At 39.9% G+C, this 26,297-nt stretch overlaps 1 protein-coding gene across 1 annotated transcript in view; it reads right to left on the reverse strand.

Annotated features, from left to right (window-relative positions):
• Window positions 1-21,451, reverse strand: part of GABRA2 (gamma-aminobutyric acid type A receptor subunit alpha2) — a gene marked incomplete at both ends in the record, with an annotated part of 57,014 nt that extends 35,563 nt beyond the window's left edge. Inside the window, 2 exons of the mRNA XM_084267049.1 lie at window positions 18,718-18,833; window positions 21,381-21,451. Coding sequence (XP_084123175.1) covers window positions 18,718-18,833; window positions 21,381-21,451 — 187 coding nt within the window. The remainder of the gene's footprint in view (window positions 1-18,717; window positions 18,834-21,380) is intronic.
• Between the last annotated feature and the right edge of the window lie 4,846 nt (window positions 21,452-26,297).

A 26,297-nucleotide genomic window follows, 5' to 3' on the forward strand; every position in this document is an offset into this window, starting at 1 on the left:
GCTGCCTGCATCTCTGAAAGGGCACACAGGGTTCTGTGATGTGGGGTATAGACAGGCAGCACTGGGCATGCCTGAGAGATCTCCCTTTCCTGGACAAGTCTGAGACAGGATTATCTTGCTTGAAATATTATTTCTGAATATATCTCTAATTTGAGAACGATCTGTGTTTGCTCATTGCTCCTCTCAACAAAATAATCTTTCTTCGCAGAGCATAGGGCCCAAATATGCATGGCTTATTCTAGGTATGTGTAAAAGAAGAGTGTGATCATTGCAAAGACTTCAGAGTGAACCATCAGCAAGGTTCCAGTCTTCGTGTGCGTAAAGCCGGCTGTATTAACCATTAAGTCTATCTTGACCAGAAAATAGGCTAGTAGATTAGGTTGGGCTTTTCTTTTTTTAAATTTGAATTTTCAGTCAAAAAAACCCAAACTGTAAATCCAGGCAGCTAAAATAGAAATCAATCTGTCTGAGGTAATTCAAAATCATCAAAAATATTCTTGGTGGGACACAGCTTTTAAAATATACATATGCAGTTCTAATGCATAGCATGAAATAATTTCGTACAAACATTATTTTAAATGTAAAGTAAATAGTACCCAGGAGAGCACTGCAAAGCTGTAACTGAAGGACTGCTGCAGCATGGAAAAAAAAAGTTAAAATAAAACACTGCTCCTTAATTACGTCAACAAAAAATAAAAAAGGAGTTTGAGTTGGAGTGCTGTGGGAGCCTTAACTGAGGATTGCTGAATTTTTTGTAGAAATGCTGTCAAAAGCTTGATGTTACTTTAATTATATTGCTATAAAAAATTATTTAACTGGAATTGACATTGTTCTGACATTGTAATACGGTCTCCAAGGGCATGCTTGGCAATGTTGCCCAAAGGCTTTGAAATTGTCATTCACAATACAAGTCAGGAATTGCACAGGTGAAACAGCCAGGGTCTTAATCCATCAAACACTGTTCCAACTCAACATGCTGCCCTTATCTGACAAGCTCCTTAGTGTGTCTGTTGACAGCTCAAGACACTCTCTGGCTGGCAGGGAATGGGAGCCAGAGGAGGTCATGCAACGTGGAGCATTAAGAACAGCAAAATCCATAGGAATGCAGATATTTCAAAATAATGTTCTGACAGTTCTTTATATTTCATTTTGGTACTTTATGTAACAGTTTTATCTATCCAACTCCTCAGCATCATTCATTATCTGCTGTTAAATTACACCAATTTCAAAGCCACACATGCGTACATAAATACACTTCCAATTTGCAAATTGATTCCAATGGTGAGAAGAAACAAATTCACTCCTCTCCTTGACATCAGCACTTCACTTCCAATAACCACACTCTATCCTCCATCTATCAGCAGGACAGTTTCTTAATATGAGCCAGAAGTGAACTTCTTTTTCAAATCTCCATTTTTAACAAAGCACAAGTAGACTACTAGTAAGATCATATAATACCTGTTAGTCCTGTTGTTAATAGTTTCCCCCTTCATTCACTGAGGTGTAAATGAGACCTGAACCAGGTACTGAACTTAATTTTCATGGTGCTGACTGAAAGAAGAATATATTCTGGAGCAAATAATATGGAGAAACATACAGAAATTCACAGCCAGTAGGCTAACAGACCCCAACTGTTTTCCCTCTGAAGAGCTTGTATCTATTACCTGGCACTATATTGTTTACTAGCTATACAGCTCCATGTATAGAATATCGGAGACCCTCCAAAGAGCTACACAGAACTCTGGAAGTTGGGCAACACTTTAAAGCATTACCACACTCTTGAAATAAATAGCATCGTGTCATTTAGACTAACTGAATACCTGTCCCTGTGTATAAGCCCATTCTTGAATTGGGATTTTTATTTCAGAAATGTGGTGTTTATTACCCTAAAATTTAATAAGGTGGGTCCTGAAATAGCAGGAAAATACAAACTTGAGGGTGGATTTAGTGTAATACAAAATTCAGTAAAAAGCAGGTGTATCTTTAGAGATGAGAGAGTTTTTGACCATTAAAGAACTGCACATTAACTGAGAAAGAAATTCTTAGCTTGTCAGCATCCTTTTCTTCTGTGGCAAAAAAAAAATATGATTTAGGAAACTATTTTTTGGATAAGTTTTCAGTCCATCTATGGTACTTTTTTGGGGGTAGGTTACCCACAAAATGTGCACAGAACGAAATGCAGCCATATCTGCAACTAGAATAATGTGATACACCTCAACAGTTGTGTAATTACTCAGATGTGTCCTGTTTGTAAAAGACCCTGGTGCAAACTGCCAGACCACTGCTTCCAGCTAGCAAACTGAAAATTAAAATGTTCCCTCTGTGCTGAGTGATACATTTACACATTACTAGGTTAATTTTCACATGCATATGACAGATTTGGGATTTAGCTCGCACTCAAAATGAAGAAAAGAATGTGGATCACATACACAAATAAAATCTTTACTACTTTTTCGTCTCTCTCTACCAAGAGACCTTTAATTTGCCAACATTATTACTTCAGGTAACAATATTAAACTCATTCCCTTTGAATGAAGAGCCTTGGATACAAGTGATCTTTGAGGTGCAGTTTTAGCTTGACTACAGACTTCATATACTAGTTTCAGAAAGTCACTCGAGAGTAGGGCTAAAGACTGATTTTTGGGCCCAATTATCTCTTTAAGTATACTGGACAAGCTCCACAGTTATTCAAGCTCCAACGTTCCACTTAAATCAATAAAAGTTAATCTGAATGTATCTGTGGTTTATATCACAGAACCTAAATTTTGCCTGAATTTGTCTGAATTCCCCTTAGTCCCAAATTCCTGTCTAACATTGTCAGTACCTAAATTCCCTGGCTGCTTGAATTTCCACCTTAAGGCAAAAATATCCTGATGCTGCCAAGCAGCTTAAAGAACTGGCTCTTAACCAAGTCCCAATGAATTCCTCAAACTATAAATAATTACAAATTTACTGGGCCAGAAAGACTTTGAGAGAGAAAGCAAGAAAACAAGCAAGAGACCGATTCCACAGCCTAGCAGCACTCATGGGATGTAGCAGACATAAATTGAAGCCTCTGCTCAATATCTAATTATTTACACAAAGCAGAACAATCCCTTCCAAAGACTGAGGAATGTGGCCTATCTTATAAAAATTCACCTTTGTGATCAAGATAGACCCTGACACACAGTAACTCTAGTTCGTGCCTCAGCTTCAAACCAGATAGGTGCCTTCTCTCTCTCCCACACAAGTTTCCATCATCCCAAGCTATCAATCAGCTACTCTCATGGCTCTTTTCAGAAAGGGAGGAGTGCCATGAGCTCTGGAGGAGCCACACTACTGTGGACAGATGAAGTGGAGACTGCTAATGTTTTTGCACCCAACTTGGATGTTTTACCTATGTTGTAAGAAAAGGCTTCAGCTGCATGGCACTCTTCAGCATTTTTTAATCTGTCAGCTTGACAGATGCCTACTCAGTTTATTGGCTTTATGAACTTTCAGGCAGTTAAAGCCATGCCCACACCATTTCTAAGTGTGCCAACATGCCTAGCTTTCCCTATGTTCCACAAAGGACGCCTGGATGGAAGCAATGAATGAACCCCACACAGGGTCCTGAGAAGCAGGCAATGCCAAACCTAAGCCCTGAGTCTGTGTGGGGCTGCTTGGCCAGACCATGAATGGGCCTACAGTCTAGCAACACAAAACAGTCTCCATTCATTCTCTGCTACATATGTGGGTATTTTACACACAGTGAAACCTCTCCAGTTGAAGAGACCACTCTCCCAGAATCATCAAAATCACTGCGCTTGATTAACTGAGTTGGAAAGTAGGAGACACGAATTCAGATCCCTTTTCCAAATCAGGTAGAGAATAAGTGCTAGAATGCACTTCATCCTTGATGAGAAAGCTAGTCTACTGACTGCTGCAGCCCACATCACATTGAGCCAACCAATCAGCCAGAAGGTACCTTGAATCCAGCTGGTACTTGAACATGAGGGTGAGTTCAAGGCAACCCAGAACTGCACAAATTAATTGGTTCTTTGCATGGGTAAAAGGAAAAACGTAGATTTGCTTGGTCATTACACTGGAATTCATAGACCTTTGGCACTTCAAGCAACATTATGACAGTCTCAGAGGTATCAACTGCCAAATGACTAATACAGCAATTAACTATATAGATACCTTCCTGGATTTTATTCCTACCTTTTAAACAGAGTATTTCTCCAATTTACAGGTTCATTGTAAAGATAATAACATAACATAGTTGAAGTGGTTGTCTCATTTGAGACAATGGAGTAATTATAAACTCGAGTCGACTATGTTAAAAGTAACAAAGGGAGAAACAAAATGTGGAAAATAAAAACAAGAAGTGGATTAGATCATCGAGAAGGGCAATCTAAACATATGGTAATAAGAAATCTGTTCCTATAAAAATGAACTATCATGAAATCCTTCAAATGTGAAATCTCAATTTGTTCCCTTTTCATTACATCCTCACGCACACCAAAAAAAAAAAAAAAAAAAAGGAAAAGGAAAAGAAAAAGAAAAAGCATCCATCTCTAAAATAAACAACACATGTGAGTCATTTTTAGTTTGAGTTGCACAAAATGTTCAATGTTCAATAGGAACATGAAAGTAAAAACATTTGAGTTTGGCTGGAAGAAACGTGATCGTACTGAGAAGCCTTATTCAAAAGGTTCAAGTAAAATGAACTGAGCTAACACACAACATATTTGGCAGCAAACCAAGACTACATGACATTCAAATGAAAACTAAAGCATCAGCACTAAAACTTGTTACTTTAGACTCTCCAGCTTCCACCAGGATGTATATAATAATGAGGCTGAGGAACAAATGGGACTATTGCATTGTTTAGGTAAACTGGATGAGCACAATAAAGCTAAAATGAACAGGACAGCCCCAACAGTGCATACAGAATGAGACAGAGGCAGACAAAGAGAACAAGAACACTCAAACAAGTCTGAAAATGGAAGGTAGCAGACTTTTTTAAAGTGGAACAGTAATTATTTGGACTGACCTGAATCTCTATCATCACACAAGTATGGATGGACAAGTTATTATTCCCACTGAAGGAATGTAGATAGATGAGCAACTTAAATAAAAAGGAGAAACCATTGTAGTAACCTATCTAGCATGTAGTCTAACCAGTAGACCTGTTTAACTGCATAACTGGAGAAAGACGGTTAAAAACTGGAGCCAAGTCACCAAGAATGAAGAATAACAAAGGAGGGTCAATCAGTGAACACCTGAGGAGGAGTGTTTTCTTCATCCCTCAACCGCCAGAGGACCCCCAAAGCCAAACAGAAAGAATTATCACACATGCAGCAGAAACTTTGACATATATAAATGAGTTCTTAGAAATGCAATGTCTATGTAGATTAGCTCTTGGAAATTGTATTGAATATGCATGATTTTGCAACATAAACCCTCTGCTACCACACCAATTTGTTGGACCACTTGTGGTGGAGCAATCTCCAGTGCTGCCCAGCACTGCAGTAAAGAATACCTGCTAAACAGTTACATTGGGCTTGGACTGTTGAGTGAGTTACCATGTTTCACCACACAACTGCATTTCTGTCTAATCTGCTTAGAGGTTTGTGCAATTAGATACGAAACCTTAGCACACAGGTAAGGCAGAACAATTCCCCAAATTATTTCAGATTTTAGAAATTTATATTGAAAAGTCTCTCTTTTAATGTTTGAATTTTGTGACCTCAGCACTTAGAGTCATGGAATACCCTGTCAAAATTTGCTATGTTTACCTTCCATGCTAATTTAAAATGTCATAGCATTTATAAATCATCCCATTTTATCCACTCACTCTGCCAAACCCTCCAAACTGCATCTCCTCATAACAGGAGTATCATTTTAAAAAAGCTGCACCTTCAAATTTCTCTTGATGGACATGAAGTTGCGAGGTTGGGACTTCTTAAGATATGCCTTTACCGCACAGCAGCTCCTGACTCACTTGACTTTAGTTGCTTGCTTATTTGCTTGTTCAACTCCTCTTACACAGGTCCAGGTGCTTTTCTGACCATGATGTCTCAGCCTAGATTTTCTTCTCATTAGATTTCAGAAGCCACTTTGTCTTATGCTGGTGATATGTCAACTTGCCAATGAAAGTACAAGTCAGGAGAGGCTGCTCCTTCATTTCAAACACCTTCCCACATTTCAAACATAAAAAAAAAAAAAATTCTTATAATTCCCTGGAGAAGTATCAGAGGTGAAAACCCTTCTCCACCAAATACATGGGAAATAGCCACAGAAATCACACTGGAGTGACCAAGGAACTGTGATAATGTATACATAATATAGGATTTCAGCCTTTGGCTACACAATGCTTTTTGTAAGCTAAAAGAGACATTGTCACAGTGCTTGTTACACCTGTCAATTATTTAACGATGATTTGAGTAGTACGCCAGATGTCCCTGAAGAAAGTGAAAAAAGCTTCCCTTGGTGATGGCAAACTTCAGAGAAAGCCTTTGGAGCATGCCTGTCTCCACCCTCAGCCACAACAAAGAGAGGTAGAACCCTGGAGCTGACAGAAACCAGGACAAAGCTCTGGGAAGAACAGTCTTGCTTACTCTGTGGCATACACTGTCACCAGAGGTCAACATATTCTCAAGTCTTGCTGCTATCAGAACAAAGTATGAAATTCACATGTTCCAAAAGCTGATGGAGTTCCTCCAGAGAACAGACTTAAGAAAGCATTGAAAATTATCTTTCAGATCATACAGTCATTAAAAATGGAGCTAGAGTTCTTTTATCTTTTGCTAGCCTTGTACTTTGCATTCAAGCGTGACAGGAACCAATGGTAGGGAAAGGTAGTACTGTTATTTAATAGAGCTGTGTATCAGTGGGCACTCTTAATGCCTTCAATGTTTTCTTCTTTCTTTTTTATTTTCTTTTTTGCAGCAGAAGCCCTGAATATATTTTTAATAGGTAATGCTGTATGAAATTCTGTAATAATATTTCAGAAGATTGTAACACTGTCAAAAGTACTAGACAGCATTCTAATCCTTCTATCAAGCCAGCCAGCAGTTACTATTTTAAGCCAGGTGAAATTGCTATGAAGTATGGGAAATTAGTGTTTATCCAGACTGCTCTAATATTCTTGAAAAAGCTAGCATGGAGATACTAAAATCAGCTGGAGGCTGTGTCTATCTTAGCACCCTAAATACCCAGAGTGCACAAAACCAGTTTGTCTTTATGTTTCCCTGATCCTCACAGTTGCTGAAATGCAGAGGGGGAACAGAGACACAGCCCAAATCAGACTGACTGCCAAGATGCCTTTTTCTTTTTTTTTTTTTTTTTCTTATTTGACAGGACACCCAATGGGATGGTCATGGATAATAAGCTTCTTGCTAAACAGGAGTCCTGATGAACCTCGAGTTCATGACTTAACCCAGCAGAGAATTATATTAACACTTAAATGGAATAAGTAACCCCCCAAAAGAGCACAAAACAGTAACATGGACAGTAATGGAGCAATCTTTTTAAGAATCTTATTTTAACATGCTGCAGAGTTTTCAGTTACTCTTAATAACAAAAAAATAAAAGGTCTTAGATTAAGGCTATGTAATGTGCCTCCAAGAAGTGTACTGTAGCACTCAAAAGTCCCACGGCTGAGTCACTTGAATGTCTCCAAGCTATTTTACAGATAACGGTGTTTCACAGAATCTCCTCTAAAGCATGCTCCCAGGGTACTCCCAGAGCTTGGATTAAGCAGCCTCAAATTTGTCTTTTATGGTTGCCTGTGACAAGAGAATTCCCCTCTGGCTGTCCATGGGACTTTCAGAACACATCAGGCTTCTATATGTGGAAAGGCTAACTATTCTGGACAAGAATTTGGTTTTAATATTAAATAAACAGTTGTGGGTTTTTTTTTTTGGAGACAGAAAATAAAACACACCTTTTTTTTTTTCTTCTTTCTTTGAAATAATGTGGAATACAAGTTTAATGAGAATCCAGGTTTTTTAAGTGCATATTCTAAGCAGTTGCTATGGCTTTGTGAAAATGCAGACAGCATTTACTGCAGAATGCTATTTTAAACAATTGGTTATTTTAAAATAGCACATTAGGCAGTAGCAAACAAGATAATCTATTTTTCTGGTCAACTAAAAGCAAAATGTCTGGTTAAAAAATTATTTTTTTTTTTTAAATACTCTGACAGCTTTTAGCACCCAGCAGATGGAAAGGGATTATTAAGGATGTGACCATTCCCTTATCTCAAACAACAGGCATTTATAGTTCTCCCTATTCTTATTTATTTATTTATTTGTTTATTTTCCAGCAGGAAATATATTCCCTTTTGCTCAGTAACAGCATGAGGCAACACAGTACCCAGTTCACATTTTAAGTGGAACAAAGTTCACTGTTTGGTACTCAATTAACACCATGGACACTGATAAGGACAGCCTGGGAAATGCCATGCCATGCCCTCAGGATGGCAGAGTAGTTTTATCAACACAGCACTGAGTCTAAGGCTCAAACTTCTGTTTTTCTTAGTTACATACTCCACACTACAACTGCTCCTCAGGCTCTGCTCATCCAGAGGAACTTTCATTCCTCATTCAGTAAGACTATAAATTGTGCAAAATATAAATCACTTCAATTAATGAGAATAAAAAGGCATCTACAGTAGCCTTAAATTCTCAGTAAGAAGGAAATATCTAAAACCTTAAGCTGGTGTATTCAGGGCAGAAGTTGTCCCTTCAACCCACCTCTAAATTCTCAAAGATAAATGCAGATTCTCCTTCCCACTCCATTCTCTTTCTGCTCTCTGGCGTTGTGCTGAAAGGCTCTCATCCTCAAGAAAATGGAAAAGGATGGCTCTAATAACTTCCAGTCTCCTGATAGGAGAGGTCTGAGAGACCTATTATCTTAGGACAACTGAGAATGGATACAAGAAAGAAAGAGCAGGGAATGTATTAGAAGACAATTCCCTCTCTCAGATAAGCAAATCGGCACTAAGCAATGGAGAAAAACAGAGAGATTAAAAACGTCTAACAAGAGGGCAATCTTTCAGTCAGAAGATACATTGCTTTTCTGACCATCAGATACCTGCTTTTACATTAAAACAGAAGAAGGTGCTAAATGCAGATAGGTAACTACAGGAAACTACATTCACATAAAAGATCACAAGTGCAAGCAGCCTTCAAACACTTCAAAGAAAAAAAAATTCAGAGTTTCAAAAGCCAGATTGTTTAGAATTCATCTTTCCAGGTAGAATATATCTTCTATATAAACCTCTTCACTCAAGTCAAATCTGTGACAGAAATTATCTGACATGTAAACCAGAGCACTGTACTGAGGCCACAGATCTGTTTCATCACCTATGGTGGATCACACCTCCTGGTTTCTTCACACTCATGTACCTTTTTTATTTACCCAAATACAAAAGCCACCCCTTTGACAAAGTAGACTGAGTCATCTGGTACATTTTCAGTGTCACTACAGTGAGAAAAAACATGATGTACATATAGTAGGCATGTAGATTTTACAGCGTGCATGCTTTTAACTGATTCTTATTGAGCTATATGTGTCAGAACATAGTAAAGGTCAGTGGTCCAAGACACTGACTTTGGACTGGAATCGACTCCATTGCTCACAACATTACAAGATCCGTAACTTACACTTCGTGAAAAATCACAGATTAACCAGATGGAGCATGAGGCATCCATGTTTTTCCCAAACAAATTGCAAATTGGAATGCATGATCTCTACAGGTTCAACAAAAAATACATGTGCTGGACCACATATGTATGGACATAAAACATAAATCTAATTTCATCAGATGAAACTAAATCCAACCTCTGACTGCACCTACACAACTTTACTAAAATGTTCCACACCCCCTGATGTCCGCAATAATCCCAGGTAAGAGAAAAATTGATTTACACTGCTTTCACAGAGTTAACTGCTCTAATTATTAAATAGCCCTCAACATATGGCAATGAATTACGGAATGTAAATCAAGAGCCATGTGCTACAAATAATCACAGACACGGTTCCCAAATAGCAACACCACTTCCAGAAGGTTAGCAGAATCATACCTTCCTAATGTGCAGACTATTTAAGAGAACAAGCACTGACATATCCTGCATTATAGAGTAAACTATTATTAGGACGACAGTGGTAAACAAAAATTCCTTTAGCTTGTGATTAATTTAATTTGAGCATTAACCTGAAAAAAACAGATGTAAAAATGTGTTTAAAGATTAATCATGGCATATTAAAGTGCTTTGATTCTTATCATTAAAATTTATTAGACTTTTGACAGTATTAATTCAGTATCTTCTGCTGATACTTTAATTTAGCAGGCTGGTGAATTGTACAGCAACAGAAAACATTATCTGATACATTCGCTATAGCTGCTTTTTGAGACAGATGACTCATTGCTGAAAAACATTAATGTCAGAAATTTAAATACATGCACATACCATAATGATAAAACTGCTGACGTAATTCTACTTTCAAATTTCCAAAGGTATTTGACAAAAATATCGTTCAGCTGTCTTAATCTGCCCGTTGTTTAAAAGTGGCGAATGTTGACTAGCACCATTTTATCTCCCCTCTTTCACTCTCCATCTCTTATATCCTGCCTTTCCACCATTCCTTGCCCATAGTAGTTTTTCACCTTGGCTTGTATTACCCTAATGCTAGGTTGTTGAAAAACAATGTTATGTTCTACTTTGTTTCTCAGAGTCTTTTCAAGCTACAAATAAAAATAAGAACTACAAATACCCACAATTAATACAGACCAAAAGCAGATGCAATTTTAACGTACAGGCAATTCTGCATGATCCTGATGAAACATCTCTCTCTACAGATCACTAATTCTAAAATTTGAATGCACTAGACTGTGGGTTGAAAAGGTTTTCGTTAAAAATGGTGACAAAATTAAATGGTGACTCCAAGAAAAAGAGAAGGAGGATATGCAGTCAGGAATACTGCCAGAAGCAACAGATCTACCTCAGACCACTCAACACCACCAACAAAATTGTATTGGCGCAAAAGGAAGGCCATGCAATATGTGTGTAGAGAAAGATCTTTGCTTTCTACCTACTCAGGAAGCTGCCTTCATATCGTTCCCAATCTCCCCAGTCCGGTTTCATTATGTATGAAATATTTCAGAGAGCTGGATGGAAGAGACTGTATCTGGGAGAAGGCTAATGCAAGCCTGGGTTTCATGTCACACCCAAAAAAACCCAAAATCACCAAAAAAAAGAGGCAAAAATTTGACAGCTGCATCTAGCTAAACTATGACAACACAGCACGTCTGCCCTGGCTGTGGGGGTAGCTGTATTTGGATAGAGAGAAACCAAGTTAAGAAATTTTGGTTGAGCGCTAGGCACTTTTTAGAAGAATGTCTGTAACAGGTATTTAGAAAGGGAAAATGCAGCTATACATACAGAGGAAGAAAAAAAGGAAGACCTCCATCAGGACACTTCAGAAGGACAGGATTTAGAGGTTCCTGGGTGTTTCCTGGGGAGGTGTTGAGCTCTACCATAACAGAGTGTTGCACAACTTTTCAGTTCCTGTATGCTGCCCACCTCACAATAACAAAGAAAACTGGGAATAATTCACTGAAATACAGTGCCTCTCCTTTAAAATACCATCTTTTCCTATATTTAACCCTTTTCAGGATTCCAGGTTATAGCGATAGTGAGAAAACTGTGACTAAAGTCATTTTTAGTCTATTGTCAGCTTCTGCTGAATGTTAGAAAATCCAAGGTACAGAGCATAAAAAAGGATATGTCCTCTGTATGTTTCCAGACCTTTCCTGTTTACCTCAAATCTTCCCTTCATCACAGTCGATTGTTTATTAATAACAAGCTCAAGAGTTGTATAACAATGTGCATTCTGCTGTTCATATGCAGTCTAAACCTTCCATCTACACATGTATTTTTATTCAGCTCTATGTTCCAGAACTGACATTCTAAAATTAATTTCCACAGTTGCCAATTAAGAGAGAAAACTTCAGTTATTATTTCAATGTCTTGCTGCTTCTAACTCACAGAATCTTAGAATAATGCAGTTTTAAAAGGACCTCTAGCAAGTCCAAAGCAGAGCCACCTCTAAGAACAGATCAGGTTGCCTAGATCATATTCTGTCAAATTTTGAGTACCTTCAGAAAGACAGAGACTCCATCATTTCTCTGAGCAACCATAACCTCTGCAACTGTGCTGAAAATCACCTTTTAGCTATGACCTTGCCTAGTAAAACAAAGGGAGCCAGGGGAAGTAATCTTTCTTCTTTGGGTTTTTTTTGTTTTGTTTGGGGTTTTTTAATCATTTTAGATTATGTCTCACATGCCTTGAATGGAGTAGAAGCTTGTTGTGCTATGCAGAATATAAATACATAGTAAGAGGGTGTTTCATGGCAGTTTTTATTTACAGGGTGCTAAAATACAGGGAGTGGACTTGAATATATGTTTGCTGTTAGAGGTTGCAAGAGATAAGGTTAAAAAAACCCAACCTTTTTGAAACAGAGAAGTTGAAGGAGTCCTGCATATCCATTTAATCCAAAGTATTCAGTTTCCATTGAAAATATATGAAAAATTGCCAATGAATTGTATCGAAAGTTATGCATGACCGTTTGCTTAAATATTGGTTGTTGTCACATGAGCCAAAATCAACATCACTAGAACTGTCATGGCTGCTCATATCAGAGTATAACATAACTACTATCCAACATACCCCTAAGGTCCATTTTTCCAGCTCTGCGAAGGGCCAATTACTGTCTGTCCCTTACTTACCTAAACCCAAAAATTCAGAGAGGGTCAATGCTTTTATCAACTGCTGGTTTAATACTACTTCACCTTTTTTTTAAATACCTTTAGGTGATTATACAATTAAATAAGACATCTCTACAGCTTCCTTCTTACACGTTAGCTAGCAGTCCTTTTTTTGCTATATCTTATTACAGAAAAGATTTGAAACATAACTTTCTGTGTGTTCCCTATGCAAAGAATATACAAAACTGAGTGCTCCATGGCTACATCATAGCAGAAAACCTTAAAGAATTTGCCTGATAATGTTTATAAATACACCTTTAATTGTAATTCAGAATGCTATTAATTTGGTATGACAAAATGTGTCTTTGTTGCTACAGAAAGACTAACTTTTTTTTGTATTGTAAGCAACATATACATTGATTTCTGCATTTTAAATTCATTTTTTGCTTGGTTAAAATCCACTACTAAAATTCCATGAAATCCATTAAAATCCCCCAAAGAGATCCTGGATGAATTTCTAATGCGCTTAAATATTTCTGAAAACATTTCAGAGTTAGATTATTTAAATAATAATTACCTTTCCAATTCAGGTGGCATTACACAAATTGTATCATTTCACAAGGGTAATAAAAATTTTGGAATCCTTTGGTACTCGACTATTAAAACTAGTCTGCTTGAGTGAGAAGTACCTCTGTATTTCTGACAGCAAACTCGAGGCAAGATTTATGTAACATGATAAAAGGTCTTAGTGGGAAGCAGTCAACAGTAGAATACTTTGGATATCAGCAAGGCCACTCCGTTTCAACCAGTTTCTAAATAACTCAGAATAAAGCTATAGCTGGACAAAGGCGATGTTTGTCTCAGCCCATCAAATCTGGGTGAAAAATTAAACCATCCTGTCAGTCTGATTTACGGTGAGCCCCAGTGAGTCCCACAGAAATCTGCAGTATCTGCTTTCATGTCTTCCTTGTGGTTGAGATAAAGGTAAGCAAAGCCTTAATTCAGCCTTGGTGTCATCAGCAGTATTTCCAGCATTAGAAGCAAATGCTGATACTTTGCCAGGAAAAAAAAAAAAAAAAAGCACAAGAAAGTACTAAATATACATGTTCAGTGAACTGGAAGATCCTCCCAGACAAGCTCCTTTATAGGCATATAAACTCTACTGTAAAGCACCTCAATTTCTGTTAACTGTTGTGAAGCATAGCATTTTACCACTTTGCACAGTGCAAGGCTTTCCCTGACTGCAATACTCTGAACAGTTGTAAATTTAATTTTATTTTGATCTCTTCACTGCTGATTTATCCACAGAATTTCAATAAATAAATACATAAGCAAACAAGCATACAAGCGAGCTAGCTTTGTTTAAGTCCTCAGCCACTGTACTATCCTACCTATATTTTGCTGGTTTGCTCTTCAGTATCACAGCAGTTTCTAAGGGTTTTTTTAATCCTTCCACTTTCCTAATGATTCATTCCCTAGAATGCTTATAGCTACGGAGTTAGTTCTGTTCTTCGATTTTAGCACCATCTGCATGCCCTGGATAACTAATTAAATGAGATTTTCATATCCTCCTCCCTGTTGCTTTTCCAGTTTTAACAAGGAATGCTTTTTGCCAACATACATACATTATCCACAGCTCTAACATAAATTAATCAGTTTCTCACTGACTCCTTGGAAAGGAACATTATGGCCTGATTCCATGTGGACCTTCCCAGTATGCCCCCAAAACAGCACACGGTTGTTTACTCCTTTGTATCCCAGAATAGGTACCTAGATAGTAGGCTTTCAGAAAATGCAGGTGCTGCTCTGAATTGCTCTACACTAGCACCGGCAGATACACATCGCCATTTCCAAAAGATGGAACTGGAGCAAAGAACAGCTAAGGTAGCAACCAGAACTGAGCAGGTGAAATAATGGACTTTTTCCTTTAAAGACAGAAGAGAAAGCTCTCCTGTAGTGTTCCGTAGGAAAAACACTTAGAAGGACCTTCTTTTAGAATGCTCTGAATGTGTATCAAGCATGATGTGGCTGACACACACCAGCAAGTTTGAGATGTCCAGCTAGGGGACTGCTGCAGCTAGACTCTTCAAAAGCTCATTAAAAGCTCTGAATCACAGACATATATAAATATACTGTCCTAAATGTAACATACTCTGGGTTATCAGCCTTGTTGATCATGGCCTTGTTTCCTGGCAACTGAAGACATGCAACTCTGATAAAAACACACAAACACATACATACATACATACACACATACACACACACACACATATATATATGTATTTCTCCTGATCTGGGGAAAAATAAGAGATGTGTGTGGAAATAAAATGGTGTTTTTTCCCCTTTAGCTCGTACTGGTGAGCATATCATACAACTTGTAACCACATAGTCTGATAGCCCATGCTACTACACCATTTCTATGCAATAATACATCCAGTGCTGCACAGATCAATGATCATACCCGCAAGCACTAACTGCTGACCATCTCTGACAGCAACAATCAGCAATAAACCTCAGTTCTCTTTGGTTTTCCTGCTTGTTTCATGTAAAAAAATGTTGAGAAAAAAAAAGGGTTTTGTATGTCTATAAGTGAAAGATTTGAATGCAGCCATATCTCAGCTTCAACATTCTGTTGTCTCATTATTTGAAGATCTAAATTCTCTTTTGGCCCCTTGCTCAGTTTTAGTATCGATTGTTTTGCAGATTTTTCTAGATGTTAAAAAAAAATAAAGGATTTATGGAAAAGTACTACCCTAAATGTCTTGCAAGGATTACAGCAAATAAACAGAAGAAAATACCTTGATGATATTGAAGAAAATAATAAATGATCAAACTCTTCATGACATGCAATTTGCATGGCTGCATTTCATACTGGTACTTTATTTTGACATCTAAAGTGAAGCGGCATAGAATGTTCAGCTAAAAAAGTTCATGTCAGAAGTGACAGTGCAGTCAAGTTTTCCAGTTGCAATCCTGTGCTTAGCATAAAATGAGTACAGAAACATTTATCTCCTCTTGAATACTCTCATGCCTATCCATACCAACGCCGTAGGACAGCATATTATCTAAGTCGTATGAGACATCTCTGGCTTCAGGGGACAGTGCAGTATCTTCTTTTCCCTGCCCACACCCATCTTGCAGACTATTGCATCACTACAGGGTTCATACATCATTCAAGGACCCCAGCTGCTAGGACAGCCAATAGCCAACAGCCAAAACCTGTTTATATGACAGAGTTGCATCACCAGTAAAAGTTAAAGCTGCCTTGACAGTGTATAGAAAATACTGCTGGCCTCTGAAGTGTATCGATGTATCAGTAAAGCAACATTACATACTGTAAGTTCACACACCAACTCTCCCAGTAAAATTAATCATAAAGCTAACCCCAAATGGAAGAACGAATTCCTAAACAGACACTTAGTTGAATTTATACAGAGTCTTTGAAGGAGCTTCTAAGTTTCCACTTCGTTGGCCAACAACTAGCTAAAATCCCAGTGTTCAGCTAACAATTTTCATTATGAAAAACATTTTTGAGGTTAATAACTCTCTACAAATAGCTGAATATTTGCTGTAAGGCATCTCTGAAAATGTGTTTCGCAACAGGTGAGAGTGGTCAGGTGAACAGCTCCCCCTTCCCGAAGACTTCAGAAGAACCCATCTCAGACCCTGGACTGTTTCTGCTGTAGCACATGTTAGGCCAGATTGTGATCTCAGTCATAGTAGTGTAGCAGGGTAATGCAAGCTGCTACGCCAAAGTAAATGCTCTGCCGGCTTCAATTCAATTATTTCAGACTCATATAAATGCAAGTGGAAGAGAACTGAGACTAAGTATATTAAATTAATGACATGTGGCATGGTCAAAACACAGTAGTCTATGCAAAAGCCACTTCTAGAAACCATGAGGACTCACTAAGCACATCATGCTGAGGGGGGAAAAAAATAGATAGATGTATCATTTCCATTTTTGTTCTCAGAGAACAGGTTAACAGAGAAAAAAGGAATAAAATGCTGCAAAATTCCTGAAATATTATACTCCACAATTACTAAGCATTATGTACAAAAGGGCTGTTTAGGATATTTCATATCCTGGACGATCACAGCTGACTTTCACAAGCATTCTTTTAAACTGTAAGAATCTGCCCATCCACAAGTGAAGTTTTTTTGCAGATTAACATTAATGCATCATGAATCATCACGGTTTAATATGCATGACACAGTTTCATTTCACACATGTTCTGCATGGGTTGATTGCCATGTATGCCAATATCAAACAGATGTTAATTCTTTAATTTTTATGCTCCTAACGTATATTTTAATTACCTAGGAGGCTTGGCAAAGAGAAAGAGGGAGGTATTTTGAAGTAGATTTAATGGGAAAAAATCTAAAATAAAAAAATCCATTGGAAACATAGTTTTTAAAATTAATGTTACTAACAATATAAATACTAATATTCAAAAGAATACATGATATGCAAAGGAACTGCAGGCTGCTCTCATTAAATGGCATATTCATTTTTGTAAACAAGAAAATAATTTTTCTAATAAAACCCACAATTTAAAATACCCTGTAAATTAAACATGAGATTTGGGATATGAAATGTTTCTGCAAGTCACCTGTTCTTAAATTCGGGTATTTGGCAAAGAAATCAAATCTCCTTGTAAAACATCACTATACAAATTCTCTTATCTACAGCTCTGTGTGTCTCATTTTATGGATCATCTTAATAAAAAAGCCCTTAAATATGAAATATTTCACAAGTCTCCACTGCACAGAGGCCAGAAATGGAAATGAAAAGATATCCCAGGTTAAGATTAATGTATAACGAGAAAGCTGTTGCCAGCCAGCTCCAGCTCCTACTTTATGCTGTGTCAGATGCAAGCCAAGACTCCCCAGAACCAGAAGAGCAGCAGAGCCACAGGTCAGGATGGAAGGGTGTTAAAAACTGTATGCTTTAAAAAATTCCTAATAGGATCAGACTCAGTTGTTGGAGTAATTTCCATGGAAGTTGGAACAGGTTTCTACCCCTGGGCCTGATCTTACTGAAATCAACAGGAATGGGAAAGACTCCCAGGAATTCTGCACTAGAATTAGTTTTAGCAAGCTGCAACAGTCCCCACGTTGAAAATTACAATTACCAAAACTGTTATGTATAATCATAATAACAGTAACAGTGATATATTCAGAACATATCTATGTTAGATAGTCTAAATAGCAGAAAAACAATAGCAGCAGATGAAACATTGTCCAAAACCAAGATATTCTTCCCCTCAGAATCTTTTGGCACAGTAATACTTCCAACACCAAATGAATTATTATTATTATTGTTTACATACTTCCATAGTTGGCATGCAACTTTATAATGAAAATGGGAACTGACATTTTGAAAAATAACTGACAGGCACAGCACAAGAGAGCAGTGACCTTTATCCTCCAATGTACATGCAAGGTACCAGAAACAAAAGCTAGTTACCAGTAAAACCCTAATTACAAGGAAGTAAACAAAAAATAATTTTCCCACCAAATTTACTGGGACAAGGAACTTGCCTAAGCTGTGGGTTTTACACACACACACACACCGCACAGAACACTTGTGCAGATTTCTGGAAACAGGCACTCATCGCATTGCAGGGAACCAAGCCTGCATTCCTTGCTCAACCAAAATTCCCTGACTGGAATAACAGCTTTAGATGTTATTTTTGTTCTCATTCTGTTTTACTATGTTAAATCACCAGATTTTTTTTTTCTTTTTGCTTAAGATAAATGTGTGAAAGTGTCTCCTTTCCATTCATAGATGTTATCTTCCTCAAACTTCAAATGATTCAGCTGGGTGAATATAGAGTTATAAATAATTTATCAAGATACATACCAGTTGTTAGAGGAAAAAATAAAAAAAAACACCCTGAAGGAAGAATATCACTGCATAAAATCTGAATTTTAAAGCTGATTTTTAAAAATAAATCTTTAATTGTTTGTATTACCTCCTAATCCGGGTCTGAGACGATTATCATAACCATCCAGGAGTCTGTCTAGAATTCTTGTAAAGATGGTGATGTTATTCTTAGCTTCATCTTCCAGGGAGTCAGCCAGCACTGATCTAAATGGACATTGTACATTTTAGAAATTGCTAGATATGTTTTAATGTATGCTCAACAAGCAGGGGTTTTTTTTTCAGACCAGCGTTGAATATTTAACTTGCTTCCCTCTAACAGGAAGGGTGCACTTAAGAGCACATGAATACACATTTTATATATAACATGTTCAGAAACATAAAAGCAGACAATCTACTACTAAAATTTTCCAGGAAGTCATTTTTCCAGCAGCCTCTACATCTAGTCAACACTGCATCCCCATGAGCACAACTTCAAGCCCCAATAATGCATTTAACTGTGGAGGTGGAAAAGCCTAAAAGAGCTCCCCAGGCCACGGTGAAATGTCACTCCCAGACTGATAACCCCGCTTCCCACACACAAACCGTCTCCTTCTTGCTTCATTCTATCTGTCCTCACCTAAGCACACTCTATCTCTGGATAAATCCTGTGGATGTGCTTCCACCCAATGGTCATGTAAAGTACATGACCAGAAGAACTAACATGAGGGAAAACTCCAGCGATCATGCTCAGGGAGTCCTCTGATGTCAGTATTTGGTGGGTGGGAACAACGATGCTGACTAGCAAGCTGCAGGATAGCTGTGGACTGCCTTCATGTTTCTGCAATGCTATTTTGTTGCAAAAAGCACTGTCTGATGTTCCACTAGATGCAGGAAAACCTTAAAAAAGTCTGACAGAAAATAATCATAAATGAAGCGTGAAGAAGATCTATAGATCATTAATTGTTTCAAACTTCCCCCATAAAGCAAGAGATGCTACAGAATTTCTGGGTCATGTCTCCGTGGAAAAGACCAGGGGCTGGAACATGGACCTGCTGCCCAGCCAGCTGTGGTGCTGAGCAGTCCTCATGGACCTGGACACCCACACCAAGTGGTTTCTGCTCCAGGGGAATGCTCCCATGCAGAATGCCAAATGTCACTGAGCAAACAATTTTAAGTACGATGCATGTGAAATGCATGAGCTCATCAGTCCTACCTACTCAACAGCAGACTATTAGCATCAAGGAAGCATAGCATCACACTACATGCATTAACATCTGTACCTTTTTCAGCCACCTAAATTTTTAATCTGAAATGTTTGGGTATTTATCATCTCCAGATGAACTATTAATCAAGGTATTCTGAATAATTAATTATGCCACAAAAATGAAAGTGTTTTCTTCCTGCCCCAAACCAAAAGTAGGTTTGAGTGACGTTTTCTTTGGAGCAAGCTATAAAATGATTAAAGACAGGGCTTTATGTTGGCCCCCAATTCAACAGCATGGAGGAAGCATTTAAATGTAAATCGTTGCAGTCTGTGCTTTCCATCATATAAACCACAGAATCAATCAAAATCAGATAACTTATAAAGAACATGCCAAAACGTCATATGTGATTTTGCTGATGTGTGGCTTTTCTTAATTTTAATTACTATGTGGCTCATTTTTTGTTTTTAAATTAATTTCTGTATTCTAAGTCTGCCATTTTTTAAGCTTCCTTTTGAGATACAACAGTTTTTTGAACTCCAGACACCACTAAAAAATTAGATCATACTATTATATTGAATTAGGGTCGAATCCTGCAAACTTTACTCAAGCATAAACTCCTTAATAACGCATGTAGTCTCTTTGACGTCAGCGAGATTACTCACTTGAGTAGGGTTTGCAGGATCTGGCCCACTGTGACTCAACTAATACTGCACCATAGTTAGGCATAAAGTGAAAGAGTTTCAGGAAATATTATGTTCACTAGGAAACAGGCAAAAATAAACGCAGACTTTTTAAATCTAAGGAAACTCTTATTATTTAGCCTACGGCCCTTACCACATTAGGACGAGACCGACTGCAGCCAGAACCGAAGCAAGTAAATCAAAGTTACCAACTACAATTAATTGCCTGCTTAGGGACAGCACACAACACAGAACTATTACACAATTAAAACTGCTTGCTCTTGTGTTGTCACTGTAGAAACGGAAAACTTTAAACAACATAAGAAAAGTTAATAAATGAGGCTATTGTTTTATTATATGTGATTGTGAAGTTGTATGCTATCTCCACCTAGAGGTTTAAAGCTTAAGTATCATTTTGAATTCTGTTATGTTGACCAAAAAAAAAAAAAGAGACAAAAAAAAAAAGCATGCCCACATTAAAAAATATGTGAGCATTATTTCAGAGATGGTGGTTTGCTATCTGACTTCACGATAATCTATTTCTCCATCTTAACTGTTCCATATGGTACAGAATCACAGTGATACACTAACTCAAATCAATCTTTCAGATCTAATAAGACATTTATAGGAAATTTTAATTTTTTTTTCGTAATGGTGAAATAAAGCATCGGTTCACAAACTGTTTAAGGACAAGAGAATAGGCTTATGTGGTCCCCAGACTACCTTCTCCTACTGGAAACTATGTAATACTGCATTCAAACAGCTAAGAAAGGTTTTTTCATTACGTTACTACATACAATACTTTTATAACCTCTCACACGAGCTTACACTGAGCAGACTGTAACATACATGGCTGTAGCGGAGAACAAAATGAAACATCCTCTCACCTTGTTGGTAGCCACACCAATAAAACGAGAAGAACCAACTGCATCTCGGAGAGTGTCAGCTTCCTCTTCATCGCCGCTCTTCGCAGAACCTAACCGCGCAAGAAAAACACAAACCCACTCTCAGCTACAGCCAGTCTCCGCCAAGCAGCGCTTTCAACTTAACCCCAGGAAAAAAATATGTCACTTCAGCGGAGAAAGGAAACCACCGGATTCCTGCAGCACTTTTCACTACTAGCAACTTATTGTATCTCCATCTTTCCCCGCGATCCTGCTCTGTACAAAGAGGCAACGTATGATCAGAAGTGGCATGTGAGCAGACGCATCAGATGCTTTCCCTTTCCGTAAGCTCAAAGCCCCGAGACGAAGAGGAACAAAAAAAAACCCAAGAAAAAAAACGTATGCATGAGAAGATCGGGGTTTAACCATCCCTCGCCTCACTACGGCACACCGCAGCCGGGAGGGGGGGGCGGGCGGGCGAGCGGCGGGGGGGAGTCATGCCATTCGCGGGGGCTCGGTGCGGGGACCGCGGGCGAGCCGCCCCCCAGCCGCCGCCGAGCGCCCAACACGTTTGACAGCTGCTCGGCAAAACACCGGCGACAAGCCGCCGCCGCGGGGGGCGCGGGGCGGGAGCGGCGGGGGTGGGGAAGCGGGGGATAGCCCCCGCAGGGCGACAAGTTGCGGACCGCGGCAGAGCCCCGCCACGGGCAGGTGCTGCCCTCGGCCGTGGGAAGGATGGGGCTTGGAGGGGAACGCCGCCGGCCCGTGCTGCCCGCGGCGGGCGGGGAACCCGCGGGGACCCTACCTGGGAGCAGCGGGCGGGCGGCCGGGGCGGGGAAGTGGTGGGGAGGGAGGGAGAGAGGGAGGGAGGGCGCCGACGGCGAGCGGGGCAGGAGCCGGCTGGGAGCGCGGGGCGGCGGCGAGCGCGGCCAGGACGGAGCGGCTCCCGGGCGGCGGACGGGCGCGCGCGCGTGCCTGGGCGCGCGGGGGGCGGCGGGCAGCGCGCGTGCCGGGGCGCGGAGGCGGAGGGGATGGGGGAGTGGGGGGGGGGGGAGTCGGCGGTGCGCGTGCCGGCTCGCGCGGGCGGCTGCGGCGGTTCCGCGGGCGCGGAGCTGCCCCGCGGCGTGAGGATGGGGGGGGAGGGAGAGGCGCAGGGGGTGCCACGGCGCCGTGCCCACCGCCCCCCTCTTTTCCCCCCCGGGCCGGCGCGGGGGGCAGGGAAGATGCAAGTCACCCTGCTGCGGAGCGGCGGCTCCCGCCGGAGGGGCTGCGGTGGCCTCACCGCCTGCGCGCAGCCGGCGGGCGCGGAAAATTCGCCTGCGAGCGAGCCGCTAAGGGAGGGAAAAGGGATCCCCGGCACCGTAGACCACGCTCTCCGCGGCCCTGCGCAACCTCCCCTTAAATCCGTGTCTGATAGGGCACAACCCAAACAGCCGCCCCGCGCCCTTTCCGCCCTGCTCTGGGAACCGGCGCCGGGACCCGGCTTCCACCCTCAAGCTGAAGCCGCCTTATTAATATTCCTTTCCCCACTTGCCCATTGGCATAGTCTAATTGAAATGCAGAGAGAAGAAAAGTCCTGTCATTTAAAGTGAGCTGGGGATGGATGCGGGCAGCCAAGGAAACAAACCTACCTTTTTCTTGCTCGGCTTGCTTTAATTTGTGTTGCGTGGTCTGTTCAAGCACGTTGCCCTCCTTTCTTATGCCCAATCCTTCTTCGGGAGTAAGGGGACCGACCGCTTGGACCCATTCCCATTGATTTCAGCTTTTCCTCTGCAAGTAGATCAGGACAGGCTTGACAATTAAAGATAAGGGTTTATATTTAGTGTACCCTCATTTTGCACCTTTCACTTGGAAATAATAACACCAGCCATAACATTGCAGGGGAGGGGTTGTCATATGGTTCTTTTTTTTTCTTTTTTTAACCAATCTCTATCCATCTCCTTTCAATCTGTTAATTGCCAAAAAGACAGCTCTCAATTATCCTCTTAACATCACTGGCCTACCTGCTCATTGAGATTCGGCTGAAGTTGTTTTGCTGTTTTGCTTCTGTATCATGAGCAGTTCCAAAATAAACCTGAAGATGTATGCAGAGACATGGTGAGGAAAAAAAAAACAAAAGAATTAAAATAATTCTTTTACACAGTTAACTATATAATCTACAAAAATGGGAGGATTCTTTATCCTAATTTCCTTTGTGCTGCTTTTTCTTTTGTTTCCTGCATCCTAAGTGTTGCTGTTTGCAATGGAGGGTCCCCTTGTTTTCCTTCTCCTCTAGTGGTTTAATGACTCCACAGCAAAGTATGAGATAAAAGAAGGAAGAATAGTGCCTGGGCTGTCAAGACGATCTGTTACTTCCAACTTTGAGGGGTTTTGTAACTTGCAGTAAGACTGGGAAGACAGAGGGAACAAGCTGGATTCTCTTGGTTTTAAATAACCAGTAAAATGACAGCCCAAACTGTAGGAAGTGACAAAGATAAGGACACAAGTGCAAAAATATGAAAACTGAAGAATGCTGCTTCAGCAGCCACCTGACCCTGGCCATAGCTAAGGGACAAGGCCCTCATCTTTCCCTTGTCCCAATGTGAAAACACGCACAGCTCAGAGTTCTTCATTGTCTCACAAGTTATGGTGAATCTAAAGTCTTCTTTGGATCTGCCTGTAAGCCGCCACGTATTAGGGATTAACAACTGATACTAAAGGCAGAATCAGTTTGCAAAAGCAACATTTCTTAGCACTTTCCACATTCAGAAGCCACATGGGGTAGGTATGTATTTATAATGAGCTTGTGCTCAAAGCCTTCCCCAGAAAAATGTGCTGGGTTTGAGTCTCTAATCACAATTATTACTTGTGATGTTCTTTGAGATGTACCATAGCTTCATGCATTGAAGTCTCACTTCAGATAAACCACATACCTTAAAAGTACCAGAAACTTGAAAAAGGCTCCTCATTCGCATTTCTCAGACAAGTTGGACGGCCCTATGGTGCATCCCAAATCACAGGGAAGCCGAGTGTAGGGACGGATTACTGAGGCAGCATGCAAGAGATCAGAGCTGATACAATTACTGCCAGAGAGAATGTTCTTTGTGATAGTCCCACGCCCTTATAACCAACACTGCTGACGAACTGGAAGCTCTTCTTCACTAGCCACGACACACTTGAGCCCCTCAAGTGTGTAGTCAACAGGCAACTCTCTCTTCCCCGCTGCATTGTTATTTGCAGAGCTGTATTGAATGTTGTCATACACAGTGGAGCTTTGGTGAGCTCTGAGTCATGTGTGGGCTCCAACATGTCACCTGGGGTTGTGAGACTGTCCCGACTCCTGATGAAAGCACCCTGGAAGGTAAGGAGTCAAGAACAGGACTTGAAACACTCCAATGGAAGGCAGCAGGTCTACAAATTGTTACTTTCAGGGTATGAACAAATTATTTTTCTTAAAAGCTTTTCTTTTTTTTTTCCTGCTTTATTTGCTGAAACATATAACCAGAATTCAGTTCTTATTTTGATAATTAAAAATATATTTCAAAAAAAGGACCTTGCAATTCACCCACCCACCCCTTTTTGAGGATCTCAAAGATCTGCACACACTGATAAATGGTGTTTCACAATACCTTTGTGAAACAAAGACTTCCTCTGTGAGGAAAAACTGAATAGCAGGGCAGGTATTTGTAAGCACTTCTTCCCATTTAGATGTAATAGAATCACAGGAGAGGCTAAACCTAGAGGAGTCATTCTCCATAGTGCCAAATACTAACCCTTGGCTTAAAAGAGTCTTTTAGATGGCAGGCTTTGCTTTCTATCAGGATGTCAATGCATCATCCTTTCAGAGTAGGTCTTCCTTGATGGGACAGAGGTAGGTCAAGCAGCAGAAGGCAATGCAATACACACGCCGTCTGGGATGGGAAAGCTCATATAAATAGGACTGGCGCATAACTCTTGGCTTGAGTGGGAGGAAGGGGAGATCTGCTTTTATAAAGAGCAATAGTTTTCTTCAGCTGCAAATTCCTGTCTTCTTTTCACATCTATGGGAAGCTCACTTATCACAGCAGGCTGAAAGTAATTTTGCAGCAAAACAAGACCTTTGCTCTGGATAGACAAGACAGAATGCAGAAGCTGCAAATGTATGTTAAATAATTTCATGAATATGTTTAAATTTGTCTTACTTGTACAAATACAGACTATTTTATCTTTCAGCTGTTCACTCAAGTATTTCTTGGACTCTGAAGATGTTTTTCATGCAAAGCAACAAAGATTTGTGATGCTTTATATTCCAGATGTCCAGCTTGGGGCAAGTAGAGCTTTTATATTAGAGGGATAGAAATATTCAGCATTTCTAAAAATGAGCATGACTACATGGAACTACCTTGAGATTCATTTTGTTTAAATATATTTTGAAGTACAAAGAATGAGACTGATCATCAGAGAAAACTTTGCAGACATAGGGCCAGTTACGATCAACCTTTTTACCAGGAATATGAAGAGAGACACTAGACTTTGGCCAACTTGTGTTGCCCACGTAATTGCCATGCAGTGACTTTCCAATCTGGAAGTACCAGGAACCATTTGTCTTTGCTTTTGAAAAGGCCTCATCTCCCCTCTTCACTGGCTAATACCAGCCATACTAAATGATGCTCAATGCATACACATTTCTCAATGACCAATGGACTTGCCTAAGCCTCAGGGCTGCAGATGGCTTCTGTGAGGATGTGTTTCTGCAGGTCTTTTTCCACCACCATAGTGCAGATGACACAACTGAGCAGTGATATCTCTATGTCTAAAATATTTAATTAATTAGTTAAATTTTGCTTTTGGAGTCAGCAGCATGAAAGGGTAGTAAAACAAACAGATAGTTAAATGAAACACAACACAACAAATAAAGGGATTACTGAGGGATGAGTTTTCCACACAAATTGGTTTAAAAGG

This window comes from Gallinula chloropus (assembly GCF_964237585.1).
Source record: "Gallinula chloropus genome assembly, chromosome: 7".
Lineage (NCBI taxonomy): Eukaryota > Metazoa > Chordata > Aves > Gruiformes > Rallidae > Gallinula > Gallinula chloropus.